Genomic DNA, 19,689 nt, shown 5'->3' on the forward strand with positions numbered 1-19,689 from the left:
GGCAAAAGTTACTGTTCTTCCCGGCACATTTGGACATCTGTCTCCAGCAGTGCCGTCATCTCTCGTCCCACCGATTCCTTGTTTTTCCACAGAGAGGCAAGCTAGAGCTGGGCTGGAAACTCCGGTCAGCTCAGCTGGCTTTGGAGCTCTCCCCCAGGAGGCAGGACTGGAGGCCTTGCTGGTATGCTGAGTATACGCTGCCCAGCACACCCCCTGACCTTTCTTCCAGCCAAGCAGCTCTGAGAAGTGGGCAGGACTCACGTCTGGAGACCCACAGACACGCCCAGGGTGATTCTGGCAGCAGTCCACTAAGCAATCTATCTCCTCTCCTCGCAAGGGGCTCAGAGCCCAGCTTGCGACTAGCCAGACGCTAGCTTCCAGGGGAGCAGCCATGGCCAACAGGACCAACACCTCCACCCCACACTACAGCTACGAATATTACCTGGACTACTTGGATCCCATTCCTGTGGACGAGAAGAAACTGAAAGCCCATAAGCGTAAGTCAGAACTGGAGAAGTCAGCCAGGCCAAGGCCGGGGGCTGGCCCAGATAAGGCTGTTCCATTCATGCGCTGTCTTCACCCACTAGCTCCAGGGGACATCACGGGAAAGCAACAATATAAATGAACGAGGCTCAGGACTCAAACTGTATCTGAAATGTTCTCTTATAAGCTTCTGAATTTACTTACCATAAAACTAAGCAGAGGGCTGGAGAGATGGCTTAGTCTTAGTGGTTAAGTGCTTGCCTGTGAAGCCTAAGGACCCTGGTTCAAGGCTTGATTCCCCAGGACCCACGTTTGCCAAATGCACAAGGGGGCGCAAGCATCTGGAGTTCGTTTACAGTGGCTGGAGGCCCTGGCACGCCCATTCTCTCCCTTTCTCTCTCTCTCTCTATCTCTTTCTCTCCCTCTTTCTCTGTCTGTCGCTCTCAAATAAATAAATAAAAATAAACAAAAAAACTAAGCAGAATATTATTGAATGGCAGATACATATTTTAACATACATCACTAGTTTTATGCTTTTATTTTTCCATTCATTTTTGTTGGCATATATTAATTGTACAAAATAATGGATATCGTGATTAAATTTTTTTTGTGTGTTTGTGAGAGGGAGAAATGCAGATAGATGCCAGGGCCTTCAACTACTGTAAACAAACTCCAGACGCATGCACCACCTTGTGCATCTGGTTTACATGGGTCCTGGGGAATCAAACCTGGATCCTTTGGCTTTGCAGGCAAGCGCCTTAACTGCTAAATCATTTCTCCAGACCTCATTATGATAGTTTCATATATATATACACATACATACATACATACATACATACATACATACATACATATATACATACATACATATGTATATGTATATGTATTTTTACTTTTTTGTTTCTTGACGACAGAGCCTTTGGCCTGGAGCTCACTATACAACAGAGGCTGGCCTCAAATTCCCAGCTATCCTGTCTCAGCCCCCCAAGTGCTGAGACTGCAGGTGTGCCCCTGTAGCACAGCATCTGCCTAGCTAGGTACTTCATTTTGTTTTTTGTTTTGCAAAGTAGGCTCTCACTCTCACCCAGGCTGACCTGAAATTCACTATGGAGTCTCAGGGCAGCCTCAAACTCACAGCGATCCTCCCTACCTCTGCCTTCCCAGTGTTGGAGCTAGAGGCGTGCGCCGTCACGCCCAGCCTAGCTGTGTACTTGGATCATGTTCAGCACCCCCATTCCCTCTCTTGTCCCTCCTCCCCCCTCCCACTGGTCCCCTTCTCTTCAACAACCCCTCTTCTATTTTCATGCCTTTTATTGTTTTTTAATAACTTATTTATTCATTTGAGAGAGAGAGAGGCAGGTAGAAAGAATAGACACACCAGAGCCTCTAGCCACTACAAATGAACTCCAGACGCATGCACCACCATGTGCATCTGGCTTACGTGGGTCCTGGGGAATTGAACCTGGGTCCTTGGGCTTCACAGGCAAATACCTTAACCACTAAGCCATTGTCCCAGCCCATGTCTTTTATTTTTGTTCCCATCCTGAGGATTGAATCCTGGGTCTCATGCATGTTGGGTAAGCATTGTACCACTAAAGGACTAAAGTCCTTTCATGCCGTGTGTGTGTGTGTGTGTGTGTTTATGCATGTACATATGTATGCGTGTTTGGGGGGGTGCATGCATGTACAGATGTGTGCCCTATACAGTGCTTGCAGAGGCCAAAGGAGAATGTCAGAAGTTCCACATTTATCACTCATTTGTGTATTTCCATGAGACAGGGTCTCTTCCTCAACTCAGACCTGTTGTCTGCTAACTGTTAATGAGCCCGAGAAGAGCATGGCCATGCCCAGCAATTTTTTTGTTTGCTTTATTTTTAAATGATTATTATTATTATTATTAACAAGATGTTTCATATGAATATATCATATGTTGGTGCCCTCTTTTCCCTTGTCCCTGTCCCCATTCTGTTGGGATTGCTCCTCGGTGGGGATGAAGATATTCCCCATGGGGTTGTAGTTTATGTGTGGTGAGAACAGCAGTCAGTTATTTTTTTGTGGGGGGGAGGCAGTGCCTCTGGGCATGACGTTCCAACCTGTGGCTCTTACAATCTTTCTGTCCCCTCTTCCACAAAATTCTCTTGAGCCATGGTGAGTGAGTTTTAAGTCTACTTCAGTGATGAGCTCTTAGAAGCCTCTGGATCTCTGCGTTTGTAGTGCTGAGTATTCTCAGGGTCTGTCTCCTACACCCTCACACTGATTATCAGGAACAGCATGGAAGCAGCGCTCTTGCTCGTCTCCCCATTCTTCTATGGATTCAGCTGTGGCTTGGCTGAAGTGTGAGGGGCAGTTTATCTCCTCCAGTCTCACTACCTTCTGCAAAACAGCAGATTCTCCAATGGAGAGTGAAGTGAGCATAGTTTAAATGGTATAAGCATTATTCATTTAGGGAGAATTTGATGTATGTAACCCATCTTTTAGCCAAAGACTAGTGAGAATTTGACACTGGAGAACATAAACTTTGTCTCCATAGGATTCTGTTCTGGTTTCCGATTCCAGATATGGGTTCCTTTACACTGAGCGGATCTCTTAGCCAATCAGAGAGCTATTGGTTACCCACTGAGGCCGTGTGCCACTATTGCACTGTGCCCAGCTTTTCTATAGACTCTGGGGAGTTGAACTTGGTAGTCTCTGGCCCAAGAGGCCCTCATGCTTAAGCATCAGGTGGCCATCTCCCTAGTGCCCCTTTCATGCCTTTCTAAAAAATAGATTTCTGGGGCTGGAGAGATGGCTTAGCAGTTAAGCGCTTGCCTGTGAAGCCTAAGGACCCTGGTTCAAGGCTCGATTATCCAGGACCCACGTTAGCCAGATGCACAAGGGGGCGCACATGTCTGGAGTTCGTTTGCAGTGGCTAGAGGCCCTGATATGACCATTCTCTCTCTCTAGCTGCCTCTTTCTCTCTCTGTCACTTTCAAATCAATAAATAAAAAGAAAAATAATTTAAAGATAGATTTCTTGGGCTGGAGAGATGGCTTAGAGGTTAAAGTGCTTGCTCGTGAAGCCAAAGAATGCTTGTGCAAATCTCCAGGTCCCACATAACCAGACACAAAAGTGATGCACACCTGCAATATCACACATGCACACAAGGGTACACATGTGTCAGGAGTTTGTTCACAGTGGCTGAAAGGACCTAGCACACCCATTCTCTCTCTGTGTGTGTCCCTCTCAAAAATAAAATAAAATAAAATAGGGCTGGAGAGATGGCTTAGTGGTTAAGGCATTTGCCTGCAAAGCCAGAGGATCCCAGTTTGACTCTCCAGTACCCAGTAAGCCAGATGCACAATGCACAAGGGGGCACATGCATCTGGAGTTTGTTTACAGTGGCTAGAGGCCCTGGCATGCCCATTTTCTCTCTCTCTCAAATAAATAAATAAAGTATATTTTAAAAATAAAATAGCCAGTCGTAGTGGTGTACACCTTTAATTCCAGCACTCAGGAGGCAGAGGTAGGAGGATCGCTGTGAGGTCGAGGCCACCCTGAGACTACATAGTGAACTCCAGGTCAGCCTGAGCAACAGCGAGACCCTACCTCGAACCCCCCATGCCCCCCAAAAAAGTGGCACATACATCTGGAGTAAGTTTGCATACTGTACGAGGCCTGGTGTGCCCATTCTCTCTTTCCCTTTCTCTCCTTGCAAATCAATAAATAAAAGGTTTTTTTTCTTTTGAAGGTAGGGTCTCACTCTAGCCCAGACTGACCTGAAATTCACTATGTAGTCTCAGGGTGGCCTCGAACTCAAGGCAATCCTCCTACCTCTGCCTCCCGAGTGCTGGGATTAAAGGCATGCACCACCACGCCTGGTCTGGGTTTTTTTTTGTTTTTTTTTTGTTTTGTTTTTTGAGGTAGGATCTCACTCTAGCCCAGGCTGACCTGGCGCTTACTCTGTAAACCCCAGGCTGGCCTTGAACACATAGTGATCCTCCTACCTCTGCCTCCCAAGTGCTGGGATTAAAAGTGTGTGCTACCACACTTAGTGAATAAAAGCCTTAAGAAAAAAAAAAATGGCCCCTCTGGCTGAGGAGATGGTCAGATGGTAGTGTGCCACACAAGCATGAGAAGGACCTGAGTTCAGGTCCCCAGTGCCCATGTAAATCCTGGGCAGGCATGGGTGGTTGGGAGGTGGAGATGAGGTACTGAGGCAAGCTGGCCAGGCAAACTAACAGAATCAGGGAGCTCTGGGTTCAAAGAGACTCAGTAAATAGATGGAGAGTGATTGAGGAAGACACCAGACATCAACCTCTGCCACATACACACCCACATGCACCAACCCAGCTCAGTGGTTAGTGCGCTGGCATGAAGAGCCTAACGACCTGAGTTCAATTCCCCAGTATCCATGTAAAGCCGGATGCACAAAGTGGCACATGCATCTGGAGTTTGTTTGCAATAATGAGGCCCTGGCATAACCATTCTCTCCCTCTCTCTCTCTCTCTCTCTCTCTCGCCTTGAAAATAAATAAAAATATGCTAGGCATGGTGGTGCACGCCTTTAATCCCACCACTCAGGAGGCTGAGGTAAAGAGAATTGCTGTGAGTTCGAGGCCAGCCTGAGACTACATAATGAATTCCAGGTCACTAGAGCAAGACTCTACCTTAAAAATTCAAAAAGAAAAAAATTATATATGTTTTTGGGGGGGTTGAGGTAGGGTCTCACTCTAGTCCAGGCTGACCTGAAATTCACTATGTCATCTCAGGATGGCCCCAAACTCATGGCAATCTTCCTACTTCTGCCTCCTGAGTGCCGAGATTAAAGGCATGTGCCACGATGCCAGGCTATGTATTTTTTTTTTTTTTTTGAGGTAGAGTCTCATTCTAGCCCAGGCTGACCTGGAAAATTCAAATATATATATGATTTTTTTGTTTTTTTGGTGTTTCAAGGTAGGGTCTCACTCTAGCTAAGGCTGACCTGAAACTCACTATGTAGTTTCAGGGTGACTTCAAACTCATGGTGATCCTCCTACCACTGCCTCTTGAGTGGAAAAAAATATTTAAAAAAATAAAATAGGGCTGGATGGATGGCTTAGCGGTTAAGGCATTTGCCGGAAAAGCCAAAGGCCCCAAGTTCAATTTCCCATGATCCACGTTAGCCAGATGCACAAGGGGTACATGCATCTGGAGTTCGTTTGCAGTGGCTGGAGGCCCTGGTGCGCTCATTCTCTCCCTCTCTCTCTCTTTCTCCCTTTTTCTCTCTCAAATAAATAAATAAAAATGAAATATTTTTAAAATTAAGTTAAAATAAAAGAATGGGCTGGAGAACTACCTTAGCGGTTATGGTGCTAGCCTGTGAAACCTAAGGACCAGGGTGGATTCCTCAGGACCCACATAAACCAGATGCACAAGGTGGTGCATGGCTTCTGGAGTTTGTTTGCAGTGGCTGGAGGCCCTGGCGCCTCTCTGTGTCAGGGATGGCTCAAAATCTGGTGTGATTTGGTTTATAGGTACTTGAAAAGGACTTGTAGCCTAGTGATTTGAGGCGTGGCTTTTGCCTGTTCCATGAAGATATAAATGCAGACCTGCTTCCTAAGTGCCATCTGAATGGACTAATCATATGTTTGATTTTCTATCTGTCTCCCTTTCAGAAACTAAGCTCAGAAGAAAGCCAATTCCAAGCTTATAGCAACAAAACAGATTATTCTAATCAGATCAGTCTCCAGTGACTGGTTAATGCCCTCATTCAGAGAGTAGCAGGGCTGATTGATTTCCTTTGACAAGTGCTCATTTTAATGCTCCATTATCTACCTCTTGGGTCCATGTGTCGCCTTCCCTTTAATTATGAGTTAAGAAGAATTTGTCATAGTCCATATTGACTTCTGCTGATGTCCTGCCTCTGGCAGTTTCAATAATGAGGCCAGCTCATCTGCTGCTCCCAGGGCTGGGGACTGAATAACCAAAACATGCCAATAATTCGTCTGTTCTGACAGCAACACAGAGATTGATGAGCATGTAAAACAAAGGGCTGAGTGTCAGTCTTCTCTCACTCACAGCAATCAGTTTCAGATCTGAACTTTAACCATGCCTTTAATCTCTTCAACAAATGCCCATTCCATGCATATAAGCAGTGAAAGTGATTTTGCAACAAAAGTACTAGAATGTCTATCTCGGGATACATTTACATCAAATGGCCCAGGGGCGGGGGAGGTGCTATGCCTGAATGACTTTGTTATTGCTCAAACATTTCTCAGAACTCTTATTTGAAACTGAGTTTGAGTAGCTGCGGCACATTCTGTGAAACATCGATGGACGTTACACTGACCAATGCCATCTGTGCCAAAAGTGAAACATGAATTCCACACACAAAATGTGTGTGTGAGAGAGAGAGAGAGAAAGGGAGAGAATTCCACAAATCAGTTCTTGAAAGCAATCTCCAAAGAGTTTTGTCAATGTTTGATCAACAAATGAATTATGGGACTCTCTATAGCTCTATGAGAGAGAGACCTCGTGTGAATGTTTAGGTTCTGGTATGTTCTCTGAGAAAGTCAACTTCTTTACTGACTTGATAAAGAGCATAGATTACAGCTAACAGAACAGCAGACAAGCCAATGCCCCCTTACATAGAAGTCTGATAGCCGGGTGGTGAGTTGCCCTATGAAACCTACATATCCAGCTGTTGTGAAGGACACTCCTCTGCCATCCCTGAGACACGTTCCTCAATCTCATGCTCTTGCCATCATATTCCACAGCCGAGCAACAAATTGGAGAAGGGCGGCAAGGAGATTCGTAGGCGTGACACAGCTAAATTCTGTTGTAAACGTCATTGGATTAGGAATCAAGTAACAGATATGCCTCTTGGGCTGTGAGAGTGATTCTAAGGACTGATAGAGTTCGAAGACCTGTCCCCAGGCTGGGTGGCTGGCTGTGGTGGTTTGAATAAATCAGCCCCCAGAGGCTCATGTGCTTTTGACTACTCGGTCCCCACCCAATTTGGGAAAGTTGCAGAGCCTCTGGGAGGCGGAGCCTTGCTGGAAGAGGTGTGTCACTGGACTTTACAGCCCAGACTGAGCTAAACCTTTTCCTTTGCCAGTGCTAGAGCTTGCTTTCTCAGCCTGCTTCCTTCCCACTGATGTGGAGATGTGATGCAGGCTTCCTGCTGCTCAGGCCTGTCATGCTTTTCCTGCCGTGAAGAAACATCACATGGAAACAGAAAGCCTGAACTAAACCTTTTCCTTCCATCAGCTGCTTCTGGTTGGGTGTTGGGTCCCAGCAGTGAGAAGGTCACGGTGGCAGCAGCAGCCTTTCTGGTGGTGGGCTATATGTAAAAAGCTCTAGGAGCTGGGCATGGTGGCACACTCATTTAATCCCAGCACTTGGGAGACAAAGGTAAGATGATTGCCGTGAGTTCAAAGCCAGCCTGAGACTACATAGTGAATTCCAGGTCAGCCTGGGCTAGAGTGAGACCCTAACTCAAAACAAAACAAAAAAAAATAGGGCTGGTGGGATGGCTTAGCAGTTAAGGCACTTGCCTACAAAGCCAAAGGACCCAGGTTCAATTCTCCGGGACCCACATAAGCCAGATACACAAGGTGGTGCATGCATGTGGAGTTCGTTGCAGTAACTGAAGGTTCTGGAGTGCCCATTCTCCTTCTTCCTCTATCTGCCTCTTTCTCTATCTCTCTTTCTCTCTCTCTCAAATAAGTGAAATAAATTTTTTAATAAAAGAAAAAAAGTTCTAGGAGAACACAGAACCTTTTGCCTGGCTACCCACTCTACTCACTGGTACATGCATCTACCCTGTTGCTAACTATCCTTCATGAACATCAGAGCCCAGCTTTTGAAGCCTTCCAGGGTAGACCAAAGAATCCTCCAGGAATCCTCCAGGTCTTCTGTGCCAGACTGGGACTGCGGAGGTATCCAGCCTTGTGGACTGAGCAAATACCAGGTTGTCCAACTCTCAAGCCTACAGACAGCCTCTGCTGGACTGCCCAAACCCGTATCCTGTAACCTAACCCAAAAAATCCCCCTTATAGCACACACTTATCTTATCCCTTCTGTCCCTCTAGAGGACTGTGGCTACACAGGTACAGGTAGTCTAGCAGCTGTTGGGTCACTTCCTCTCACGGGCCGTTGGGCAGAACTTTGATCATGTTAGTGAGCTTGAAAGATGTGGTGATATCACTTGCCACAAAGACCTCTTCACAGAAAGAATAATGTTAGTGCTACTTACAAATAGCATCACAACCACTGAATAAGAAGTTGGAAGGACTGGAGAGATAGCTTAGCAGTTAAGGCACATGCCGGCAAAGCCAAAGGACCCAGGTTCAATTTCCCAGTACCCATATCAGCCAGATGCACATGGTGGCACATATGTCTGGAGCTCATTTGCAATGGCTAGAGGCCTTGGTGTGCCCAGTTGTTCTCAGTCATAAATAAATAAAAAGAAAAAAAAGAAAGAAATTGTACCAGTGCATTTTATTTTGTTTTAAATCCTCCTAAACCTTAATTTTGCAGGCACTATTAGCTGCATTTTACAGACAAGCAAACAGATTTGCAGATTTGAAATTACAGGTTAGGGAGATGGCTCAGAGATTAAGAGGGCTTGCTGCTTAAGCATGAGTCCTCTCGGACTGGTGACCACAAAGTTTGACTGCTCAGAATCCACATAAAAAGCTGAGTATGTCGGGTGTGGTGGCGCATGCCTTTAATTCCAGCACTTGGGAGGCAGAGGCAGGAGGATCGCTGAGAGTTCAAGGCCACCCTGAGACTACGTAGTGAATTCCAAGTCAGCCTGGGCTAGAGTGAGACCCTACCTCAAAAAAAAAAAAAAAAAAAAAAAAAAAAAAGCTGGGTGTCGAGGCTGGAGAAATTTCTCAGAGTTACCTATAAAACCTAAAGACCAGAGTTTGACTCTCCAGTACCCATGTAAAGCCAGATGCACAAGGTGGCGCATACACCTGGGGTTTGTTTACAGTGACTAGAGGTCTTGGCCCACCCATTTGCCCTGTCCCTCCCTCACTTTCTCAAATAAACAAAATAACAAAAAAAAAAAATTAAAAATAATAATAAAGCCGCTGGGCGTGATGGTGGTACATGCCTTTAATCCTAGCACTTGGCAGGCAGAGGTAAGAGGATTGCTACAAGTTCAAGTTCAGCCTAGGACTAGAGTGAGTGCCAGGTCAGCCTGGGCTAGAGTGAGACCTTTGAAGAAAGGAAGGAAGGAAGGAAGGAAAGAAAGAAAGAAAATGTCTTTTAGCCAGGTGTAGTGGTACATGCATTTAATCACAGCACTCAGGAAGCCAAAGTAGGAGGATCACTGTGAGTTTGAGGCGAGTCTGAGACTACATAGTGAATTCCAAGTCAGCCTGGGCTAGAGGAAGACCCTACCTCCAAATACCAAAAAAAACAAAAAAACAAAAAAAAAAAAACAGGGATGATCACATACATCTGCAATTCCAGTTCATCCCTACATTCAGCAGGGTAGTTGGCCTGCAAACTTCCCAGAGAGTCTCCTGTCTTCACCTCCCTTCTTGTCGTGGGTGTACTGGTGTTAAAGACACTCTGCGAATAGAGCTGGAGAGGTGGCTTAGAGATGCCTGTGAAGCCTAAGGACCCTAGTTTAAGGCTCGATTCCCCAGGACCCACATAAACCAGATGCACGAGGTGGCACATGTGTCTGGAGTTCGTTTGCAGTGGCTGGAGACCCTGGTGTGCTCATTCTCTATCTATCTGCCTCTTTCTCTGTATGTCTGTCGCTCTCAAATAAATAAAAAATAACAACAACAAAAAAAGATACTTTGCGAGTCCATACTCAGGCCCTTAGGCTTGTACGGCAAGTGCTTTATCCACTGAGATATCCCCTGTTGCAGTCAGCTTTGTGTTACTGGCAGAAAACACCCAGCAGCTGGTGGGAGGAAAGGATTTCTTTTGGCTTACAGACTGGAAGGGAAGCTCCATGGTGGCAGGGGAAAACAATGGCATGAGCAGAGGGTGGACATCACCTCCTGAGCAACATCAGGTGGACCACAGCAGCAGGAGAGTGTACCCAACACTAGCAAGGGGAAGCTGGCTATAACACCCATAAGTCCACGCCCAACAATATATCACCTCTAGGAGTATCCAATTCTCAAATTGCCACCAGTTGGGGACCTAGCATTCACAACACATAAGTTTATGGGGGACACCTGAATCAAACCACCACATCTGCCCAGCCTTCTTTTGTTTTTTCATTTATTTCTTATTCTCTCTTCTCTCTCTCTCTCTCTCTCTCTCTCTCTCTCTCTCTCTCTCTCTCTCTCTCTCTCGCTCGCTCAACAAGATATTTCAAGGTTGCCCAAGCTGGTCCTAAACTAGGCTCAAGCAATCCCCCCTGCCCTAGCTCCCCAAGCACTTGCATAGAGATACATAATGCCAGACCCAGTTCAGAATCTTTTCTTGCCCGTCTGCTGTTGCTGTCTCCTTCATGTTCCACTAGTGGGAACTGGGAAAGGCAGGGCAGAAAGAACGAGGAGAGATGGAGATGAGAGAGAGCAGGAGAAGGGGGAAGGGAAGAGGAAAGGGTGGGAGGGAGGAAGGAAAGTTTTCCATAAAAGGACCGTTTCATCCTCAGCCCGGCCTGGGACTGCTTGGGAAAACAAGCCCATGGATGTGACAGCCCTTGCAGCGTTGGGTGGTCAGAGTGTTGACCCTCGGAACACAATGTTCTCTCTAAGCTCTCGGGGTGGACCTTCAGTAGAAGAGGAAAAAGAATTATTTTTCTTGGCTTTCTTTTTCAAAGGAACATGATGAGAGTAGATTGACTAAGGGCCCTGACAGAACTTGAATTTCACCGTGCTCCACACAAGGTATCTTCTCACTTCTTGCTCAGTATCTGGAAATGATGGTAAGGGCTGAAATGTAGACCAAGGGGGCTCTTGCATGCTAAGGGCTTGAAGCTGTTGGCAGAACTTCTCTAGGAGACAGTTACCTCAAACCCATCATTGTTTTTATTTGTTTGTTTATTTTGTTTTAGAGAGAGAGAATTGGTGTGCCAGGACCTCAGCCACTGAAATTGAACTCCAGACGCTTGTGCCACCTAGTGGTCATGTGCAACCTTGCACCTGCCTCACCTTTGTGCATCTGGCTTAGGTGGGATCTGGAGAGTTGAACATGGGTCCTTAAGGCCTGCAGGCAAGCACCTTAACTGCTAATCCATCTCTCCTGCCCCCATCATTGTTTAAAAAAAAACACACTTTTATTTATTTATTTGAGAGAGAAAAAGAGACACAGAGAGAAAGTGTATGAGCATGGGCACACCAGGGCCTCTTGCCACTGCAAACAAACTCCAGATGAATGTGCCACCTGTGCATCTGGATTCACATGGGTAGCAGGAATTGAACCCAGACCATCTGGCTTTGCAAGCAAGTGCCTTTAATAGCTGAGCCACTTCCATTTCCCCAATCCCCTAGCATTGTTTTTTGTTTGTTTGTTTGTTTTGTTTTGATTTTTGAGGTAGGGTCTCACTCTAGCCCAGGCAGACCTGGAATTCACTATGGAGTCTCAGGGTGGCCTCGAACTCACAGCAATCCTCCTACCTCTGCCTCCCAAGTGCTGGGATTAAAGGCGTGCGCCACCATGCCCGACTCGCATTGTTTTGATAAAGAAAAAAAAAAAAAAAACCAGCACCAGACACTCAGAAACCAGAACTACCCACACGGAACATAACCCCAATCAATTTTTCACTCATGCACTCTCATCTTGGAAGTCTACAAAAAACATAGTAACTCTCAGGAAGTGTGAAGCAACGCAGTAGGGATAGGCATGCTGGGAAAGCTAGAGAGGTCTTTAAGGATCCTTCAGCTGAGAACACACCTCTTTTCTCACTTCCCAGGAGCAAGCGGTGCTTAGGGAGAGAAAAGAAAGAAAACATAGAGCCAGCTGGACCTTGGTGTCCTTGCCTCCTAGGCTGTAAGTGACCTATGCTTTATACAACAGTGGCACTCCATGTCACCTTTTCATTAAGCCTTCTTTTTCACATTAACTATTGGTGCCCAAGGTTCACTCTTGCTAGTCTCCTGTTTCTCTACTTATCTGGGTGGGCCGTGGCAGGCAGAGGTGGTTCCGTTATTAATACTCAGTCCTCCTTACCCACAGATTAAAGATATTGGTGGGGGGGGGAAGAAGTGCAACTGTACTAAATACATATGGACTTGTCACTTGTCCTTATTTCTTATGGAATTCCTCAAGAATGTACAGAGCATTTATAATGCTATGATGTGAAGATGATTTTAAGTATGGAAGGGGGCTGGAGAGATGGCTTCGCAGTTAAGGCACTTGACTGCAAAGCCAAAGGACCCAGGTTCAATTCCCCAGTACCCACATAAGCCAGGTGCACAAGGTGGCACATGTGCCTGGAATTCACTTGCAGTGGCTGAAGGCCCTGGCATACCCATTCTCTATCTGCTACCCCCTTCAAATAAATAAAATTAATTAAAAATATTTTAAAAAATAATTTAAAGTATGCGAGGATAGGGTAGGTTGTATGCATATACAATGCTTTTTTATTTTTTTCAAATCTTTATTAACAACTTCCATGATTATAAAAAAAAAATCCCATGGTAATACCCTCCCTCCCCCCACTTTCCCCTTTGAAATTCCATTCCCCATCATATCCCCTCCCCATCTCAATCAGTCTCTCTTTTATTTTGATGTCATGGTCTTTTCCTCCTCTTATGATGGTCTTCTGTAGGTAGTGTCAGGCACTGTGAGGTCATGGATATCCAGGCCATTTTGTGTCTGGGGGAGCACGTAGCAGGGAGTCCTACCCTTCCTTTGACTCTTACATTCTTCCCACCACCTCTTCCACATTAGATCCTGAGCCTTGGAAGGTGTGATAGAGATATTGCAGTCCTGAGCACTCTGGGCACTTCTTTCCAGCACCATGATACCTTCTGAGTTACAGTGCTGTTTTATGTCATGTACTTGTGCAGCCAAGGATGTTGGTGTCCGCTAGGGGGTGGGGGAGCCTGGAGCCAGTTTCACAGACTCTGAGAAAAAAAAACCCCACTCTTCATGCCCAGAGCCTCCACCAACGCCTCCCACCACTCAGATGATTGATAAGCCTCCAATGCCCTGTTCCTTCCTCTGGAGATGTGTTCATTTGTTTACCCATTCATAAACATCTTTTTGTTGGATAGGACACAAAAACAGTGTTTGTTAGAACAGATCTCAACATCAGATACTAATAGTAGGTGGCTCGGAGGAGGAGGCAGGGGCAGAGCATTGCTTGGCTCCGCGTGATAGAATCTGGCTCCCAGAAAGCATTGCGTTACTTGCCTTCAGTAGCCTGTTTGAACACTCATTTAGGTGCCTGGACTCTTCGCGCTTGGTCATCTTGTCCTAAGGTTACCCAGTTGCTCTGGGCTAAGACATTTCAGACGTTGGTTAAGCCTGATGCTCTATGCTCATAGCCACGAGTAACCATCCAGGAACCCCCACAGCTCAGCAGTTCCCTAGCTTTGTGCTGACTGTTTCTGACCTGGGGCCCCAGAGGCAAACTCATCCTGACCTGGCAGGTTCTCCACAGGGCTAGAAGAGGCTCACCATATTTCCCGTGGAACCGGAGTCACATGGTGCTGGCCACGACAGTGCCCCTCCCCTTCTCTTCCTCACACACACTTCTCCACCTGAAAGACAGTGACTGGCCAACTCATCCCATGGCCTGAGCAGCCTGGCCAGCTTCTCCACAGGAGTAAGGCCTCTGACCCTCCACACATGGCCTCATGCAGTCCTCCCAAGCCTCTGAGGCTGCTCCTTCCGGGGCCAGTCACCAAAGGCCCCTGCGAGGCGTCCTGTTACACAGAGCTGCCCACAGTGAGAAATGGACGATGGGAAGGCCAACCTCAGGATTTCCTCCTCTGAGCAGCAGGCTTATGCCACATGATTCCATTCACTGCTTTCCCTCCACTGACAATCACAATAAATGGACCAAGTGGCTCGCTGCCTGCCCTGAGGAAAACCCACTTGCCTGCCCGCCTCTTCCTTGCCAAGGAGAGAGCGCCTGTGCCCAGGGCCCCGGCTCCACAACTCGCGCGCGGTCCCCTCGGTCGGTTCTCCTGGCGGTGGGTTAGGTGCCGCCCGGCTGACGCTGCGCCCACCATGTTCCCCTTGCAGATTCCATTGTCATTGCCTTTTGGGTGAGCCTGGTTGCCTTCGTGCTGCTCCTCTTCCTCATCCTGCTCTACGTGTCCTGGTCAGGCTCCGTGCACGTGAGGTAAGCAGCAAAGGGCTTCTCTTCTGAGCCGACGCCTCCCTCTCGCCCAAGTGGACTCGGGCTTCACGACGGTCCTCCTACCTCAGGCTCCCGATTGCTGGGGTGAAAGGCACGAACCACGTGCCTGGTAAAGGCAAATGTTACAGGATGACCCGTCCCTTAGCAGGTGCATGCACGCGGGGCACAGTGTGCAGCTGTGACGAGGAACAAAGCACGGTTTCATATGACAACGTGCATGTTCCCGATGCTGTGGGAGCTGCCCTGGGTGAACCGAGAGAGAGCAGTCATGGGCCCATGGCTATTATAACAGGAGCCTTGGACACACACACATACACACATACGTAACACACATACATACACACATATACATGCATGCATACATGACATATACATATACATACACACATGCACAAACATACATTCATACATATATATAACACACATACACACACACACACACACACACACACACACAGTTCAAATATGCAGCCCAGGCTGGCCTCAAACTCACAATCCTTCTTCTTCAACCACATGAGTGTTAGTCAGGATTCCAGGCTTGAGCAGAGCCGCTTCTGGGAGAGGATCGTATGAGGGGTCTCTGAGCCCCTGACAGAATCCCTACTACCTGACAGGGTTCCAGGGCATTTCCCGTGAGGAACCTCTGTACGCATGCACTATAGAACCACTGGGAGGCCTTGTCTCTTGGCCCCTTCCTCTCCACCAGGCCCAGGGTGTCTTATCTTCTTGGTTTAGCCTCATTAGGTCACTTCATGTTGCCTTTGGTCACACTGAGAGGCGGGGATCAGCTTCTGAGGAATGAACAAATTCCCCCTTTCGGATCTTAGAACTCACATTAAATTTAAAAAGTATTTTACTTGGGCTGGAGAGATGGCTTAGCGGTTAAGCGCTTGCCTGTGAAGCCTAAAGACCCTGGTTCGAGGCTCGGTTCCCCAGGTCCCACGTTAGCCAGATGCACAAGGGGGCGCACGCATCTGGAGTTCGTTTGCAGTGGCTGGAAGCCCTGGCGCGCCCATTCTCTCTCTCCCTCTATCTGTCTTTCTCTCTGTGTCTGTCGCTCTCAAATAAATAAATAAATAATTTTAAAAAAAGTATTTTACTTGAGTCACACAGGGGAAAAACTAGGAAGTCATCTTTCTTTTCTGTTCCTGAGTGACTTGCAGCAAGCCCTTTATTCAGGTCTGCCAGTTCTGTCAGCTGTCATCCCGGTGGGGAGCCCAGGGTCTGGAGAGCACCCAGGGGCCAGCCCTCCCAAGCCCAGCTCCACGGGACAGCACTGTCCTCCGCGTTCGCTCTGCAGGATTGAGTTACTGATAGTCACCGTGAGCAGAGCCGGGCTCATGGCAGAATGCCTGCGAAGGCACTCGGTGGTGGACAGGGCCTCCTCGGGGCAGCAGAAATCTTTAGACCAGGAAAGAAAGGAAAGAAAACTGAGGAGTTGCTTTATCCTTTCCATGAGGAAGGAAGGAAGGAAGGAAGGATGGAGGCCAGGAAATGAAAGACCGTCTGTCTCGCACTTGGCGCATCTGCCCAGCATCTCCCTCCTATGTTCTTCATTTCGTGTGAGCGTTACGCCCACACTGCAAGGTATTCTCCACATTAGACAGCCAATGTATGGCTTTGTTTTACCCTGTCAGCACCTATGAAACAATATGGTCCAATTTGGGGAGTGAAATCCAAGGCAGGTGGGAAATAGTGGTAGGGCCTATGGAAGGCAGCCGTGTTCGCTATCTCCAGCTTTCTAGGACAAGAGAATCCAGATTTCTTAGCTAAGACCCAAGTTGTTTTAGGGTGTGGCTATGAAATGAGCTCACTCCGCTCTGTGGCTGGATGGTCAATAGGCCCCTACCTAACCCACTGGAAATGAATAGAGGAGGCATTGAGGGGTCGGGGAGATAGTTGAGTCAGTCAAGTGCTTGCTGAGCAAGCATGAGGAACTGACTCCAATCCCTAGAATTCATGTAATAAAAAAAAGAAATAGCCAGGGATGGAGTAAAGAGTTTGTAATCCCAGCACCAGCGAGATGGAGATGGAGATGGGTGGATCCAGTCTATCCCTTTTGGTGAGCTCCAGGCAATGAAAGAAAAAAAAAAAAAAAGCCAGATGGCACCTGCGGACGCAGGAGGTTGTTTACTGCTATCCACATGCATATGTACATCTGCACACAAAATACACACACACACACACACACACACACACACACACACACACACATACACACACACACACACACAGAGAGAGAGAGAGAGAGAGAGAGAGAGAGAGAGAGGGAGAGAGAGAAAGAGAGAGAGAGGGAGAGATGACAGTGAGGGAAGGACCCAGGGCCTAGGTCCTGTCAAGGCACTTCTATTCTCAGATTTCTTGGTCAGGTGTTCACTTTTTTTTTATTTTTAATTTTTATTTATTTATTTGAGAGCGACAGACACAGAGAGAAAGAGGCTGATAGAGAGAATGGGCATGCCAGGGCCTCCAGCCACTGCAAATGAACTCCAGACACATGCGCCCCCTTGTGCATCTGGCTAACGTGGGTCCTGGGGAATTGAGCCTCGAACCAGGGTCCTTAGGCTTCACAGGCAAGCGCTTAACTGCTAAGCCATCTCTCCAGCCCTCAGGTGTTCACTTTGTGAGCTGAGCTAACCTTCCTCCCAAGGGTCTCTGCTCCCAAAGTCTTTCCCATATGTCTGGGGGTGAGGTGAGGGGACAGGGGCCAGGAAATTACTCAGCTGAGGACTGTGGTTCAGCCAGCTCTCTTGGCAGCTACACCTCCCATCTGCTCTGTCCATAGGAACAGCCGCCAGCATCACCAAATAGGCCCATGGAATCACAGCCTCAACCTCCCCTTCTGCCTCCGGAGGGCCTCCCAGGGGTCAGCGGAGGAGTCAGGAAGCAGAACTGGTGCCAACCAGCAGCAACTGCAGGACAGTCCCTCTACCACAACAGCCTCCACAGCGCCCTCAGGTCTCCTCTGGGAACAGACTCCGAGTGAGGGTTCCCATGGCATCAGCTGATGTCGGGAGCCAGCCAGAGGTGGCGGCAAGCTTGGAGACAGAACTTCTCAACTGTAGAACTGACATTAGTCAGCCGGTCCTGGCTGAGTGAGCTGGTGATGTCAAACTAAGTTGGACAGCCGTGTCCTCTAAGGCCATTTCCGTGCAGCAGAAACTGTGACCAGGTCGAAAGTGACTACAAGGAGGCCATCATACATCTGTCAAAGGCTTGCCGATGGCCCTCTGGCACAGAGATGCCGTCCCAACATCCGCCACTGATTCTATTTAGCATGCTGAATTGGTTTACTGTGTACGTTCGCTTTGGGATGAGTCAGAAAATAAAACATGCATGAATTAAGATAAAGGAATATGAACCTTGAGGTGGTGAGATGGCCAAGTGGGTAAAATGCCTGAGGTTGGATGGTCACAGTGGAGTCACATGTGTGTAATCCCTAAACTCCTCAACTGGGGAGGTGGAGACACAGACTCCTTGGGACCCCCTGGCTAGCGAGTCTAGCCAAATTGATGAGGTGTAGGTTCAATGAGAGACCCTGTCTTGAATAAGGTAGAGTGACTGAGGGAGACCCCTGTTGATCTCGGGTCTTCGCATGCATGTGTACACACTTGTATTCACACACAAACATCTATGCATACCACACACATGCAAAAAAAAAAGAAATTAACCTTGACTGTGTCTCTTTACTAACCCTTCCGTGTCACAAAGCCCAAGTGTACTTCATACATATGGCCCTGTTAGGATGCTGGGGAAGCCTGCAGAGGTTCCCTGTCCCCCACCGATGTGCCGGGTGTGCCCCGTCAGGCCAGTTCACGCACGTCACACCTCCCTCCCCCACAACCTTTCAAGGCATAGTCCAAGGAGGGTCTCTGCTAGAGGGAAGAGCCAAGCCTGTTGGCCTATGTTAATGCAAGCTTAATGCCAAGGGGGGGGAAAAAAAATCAAGTGTGTGGCATTTTGTTTGCATTGGCAACAGACCCTACCATGCCCCAATCCCAGGTAAATAAAATTTAAAAAAAAATATGTGAAAGCAGCACTAATAAATGGGTTTAAACATAAGCATTAAGAGGGCAGTTTGGTGGGCATCACATATCCATTTAACCAGACAACAGTAGTAGCTTCCCACTCCTACCTGCATGTGGAGGCCAGCTGTAGGCTTTTTACTAGGTTTTCAGTATCAAGCATGAATTCCCTCCCATGCCTCAAGTCCAAGCCGAGTAGTTGGTTACCCCATAACAGACATGCCTCTATTTCACCATTGGACATATCTTGCCTAGCTGGCCAGTAGTACAGCTTGCAGAATCTATTGCTGGTTAAGACCACCGATGATTTTTCCTCCCCCCCCAGCAGGCTGCAATAGCACTTTCCAAGAATATGACAGCCAGTCCGTGGGAGGCTTCCAGCTCAGTTCTAGCTTGATTTCTTGGTGTCCTGAAACCAAAACTTTAGCAACAGGGTCTTACCATCTAGTTCTGGTGGGCAGCTAAGAGCCCTGACAATAGCCCATGTTGTTTTGGACATCAATAACTCACAGGGAGGTATCCCACCCCTGGCACTGAAACTTTTCTGTAACCTATGGCTTCTGGACACGGTTCTGTCACACAAGGCACTGCTGCCCCACACTTTTTTTTTTTTTTTTTTTAGCATATATGTGTTCTCTGTGCTACTTAATCTAATAAGGAAGTAGGTTTCCACATGGCTTACCCATAACATCTTAGTTTTGATTAACCCCTATCCCCACTTGGACCATTACACCCCCACATTATCTACTATACTTCCCCTCTCCTCCCTCCCTCATGTCCTCTTTCTAACTTCCTGGCCTCTACTAGACTCGAACTCACATACAGATTTAAGCAACTGAAGCCAGGATGTGCATGAAAGAGAACATGCAGTGCGTTTGACTTCCTGAGCCTTAGTATAATCTGAACCTTAGTATCATCTCCAGATCCA

The 19,689-nt window shown here is 47.5% G+C and overlaps 1 protein-coding gene across 1 annotated transcript; it reads left to right on the forward strand.

Moving 5' to 3' along the window:
* The first annotated feature begins 391 nt into the window (after positions 1-391).
* Positions 392-18,009, forward strand: LOC101601307 (melanocortin 2 receptor accessory protein). Its single transcript, XM_004654569.2, has 3 exons — positions 392-497; positions 14,619-14,718; positions 17,522-18,009. Exons 1-3 carry the CDS (start codon positions 392-394, stop codon positions 17,742-17,744), a joined length of 429 nt encoding a protein of 142 aa, XP_004654626.2. The 3' UTR covers positions 17,745-18,009.
* Positions 18,010-19,689: the final 1,680 nt, after the last annotated feature.

The sequence above is a fragment of the Jaculus jaculus genome, chromosome 5 (assembly GCF_020740685.1).
Source record: "Jaculus jaculus isolate mJacJac1 chromosome 5, mJacJac1.mat.Y.cur, whole genome shotgun sequence".
Classification (NCBI taxonomy): Eukaryota; Metazoa; Chordata; class Mammalia; order Rodentia; family Dipodidae; genus Jaculus; species Jaculus jaculus.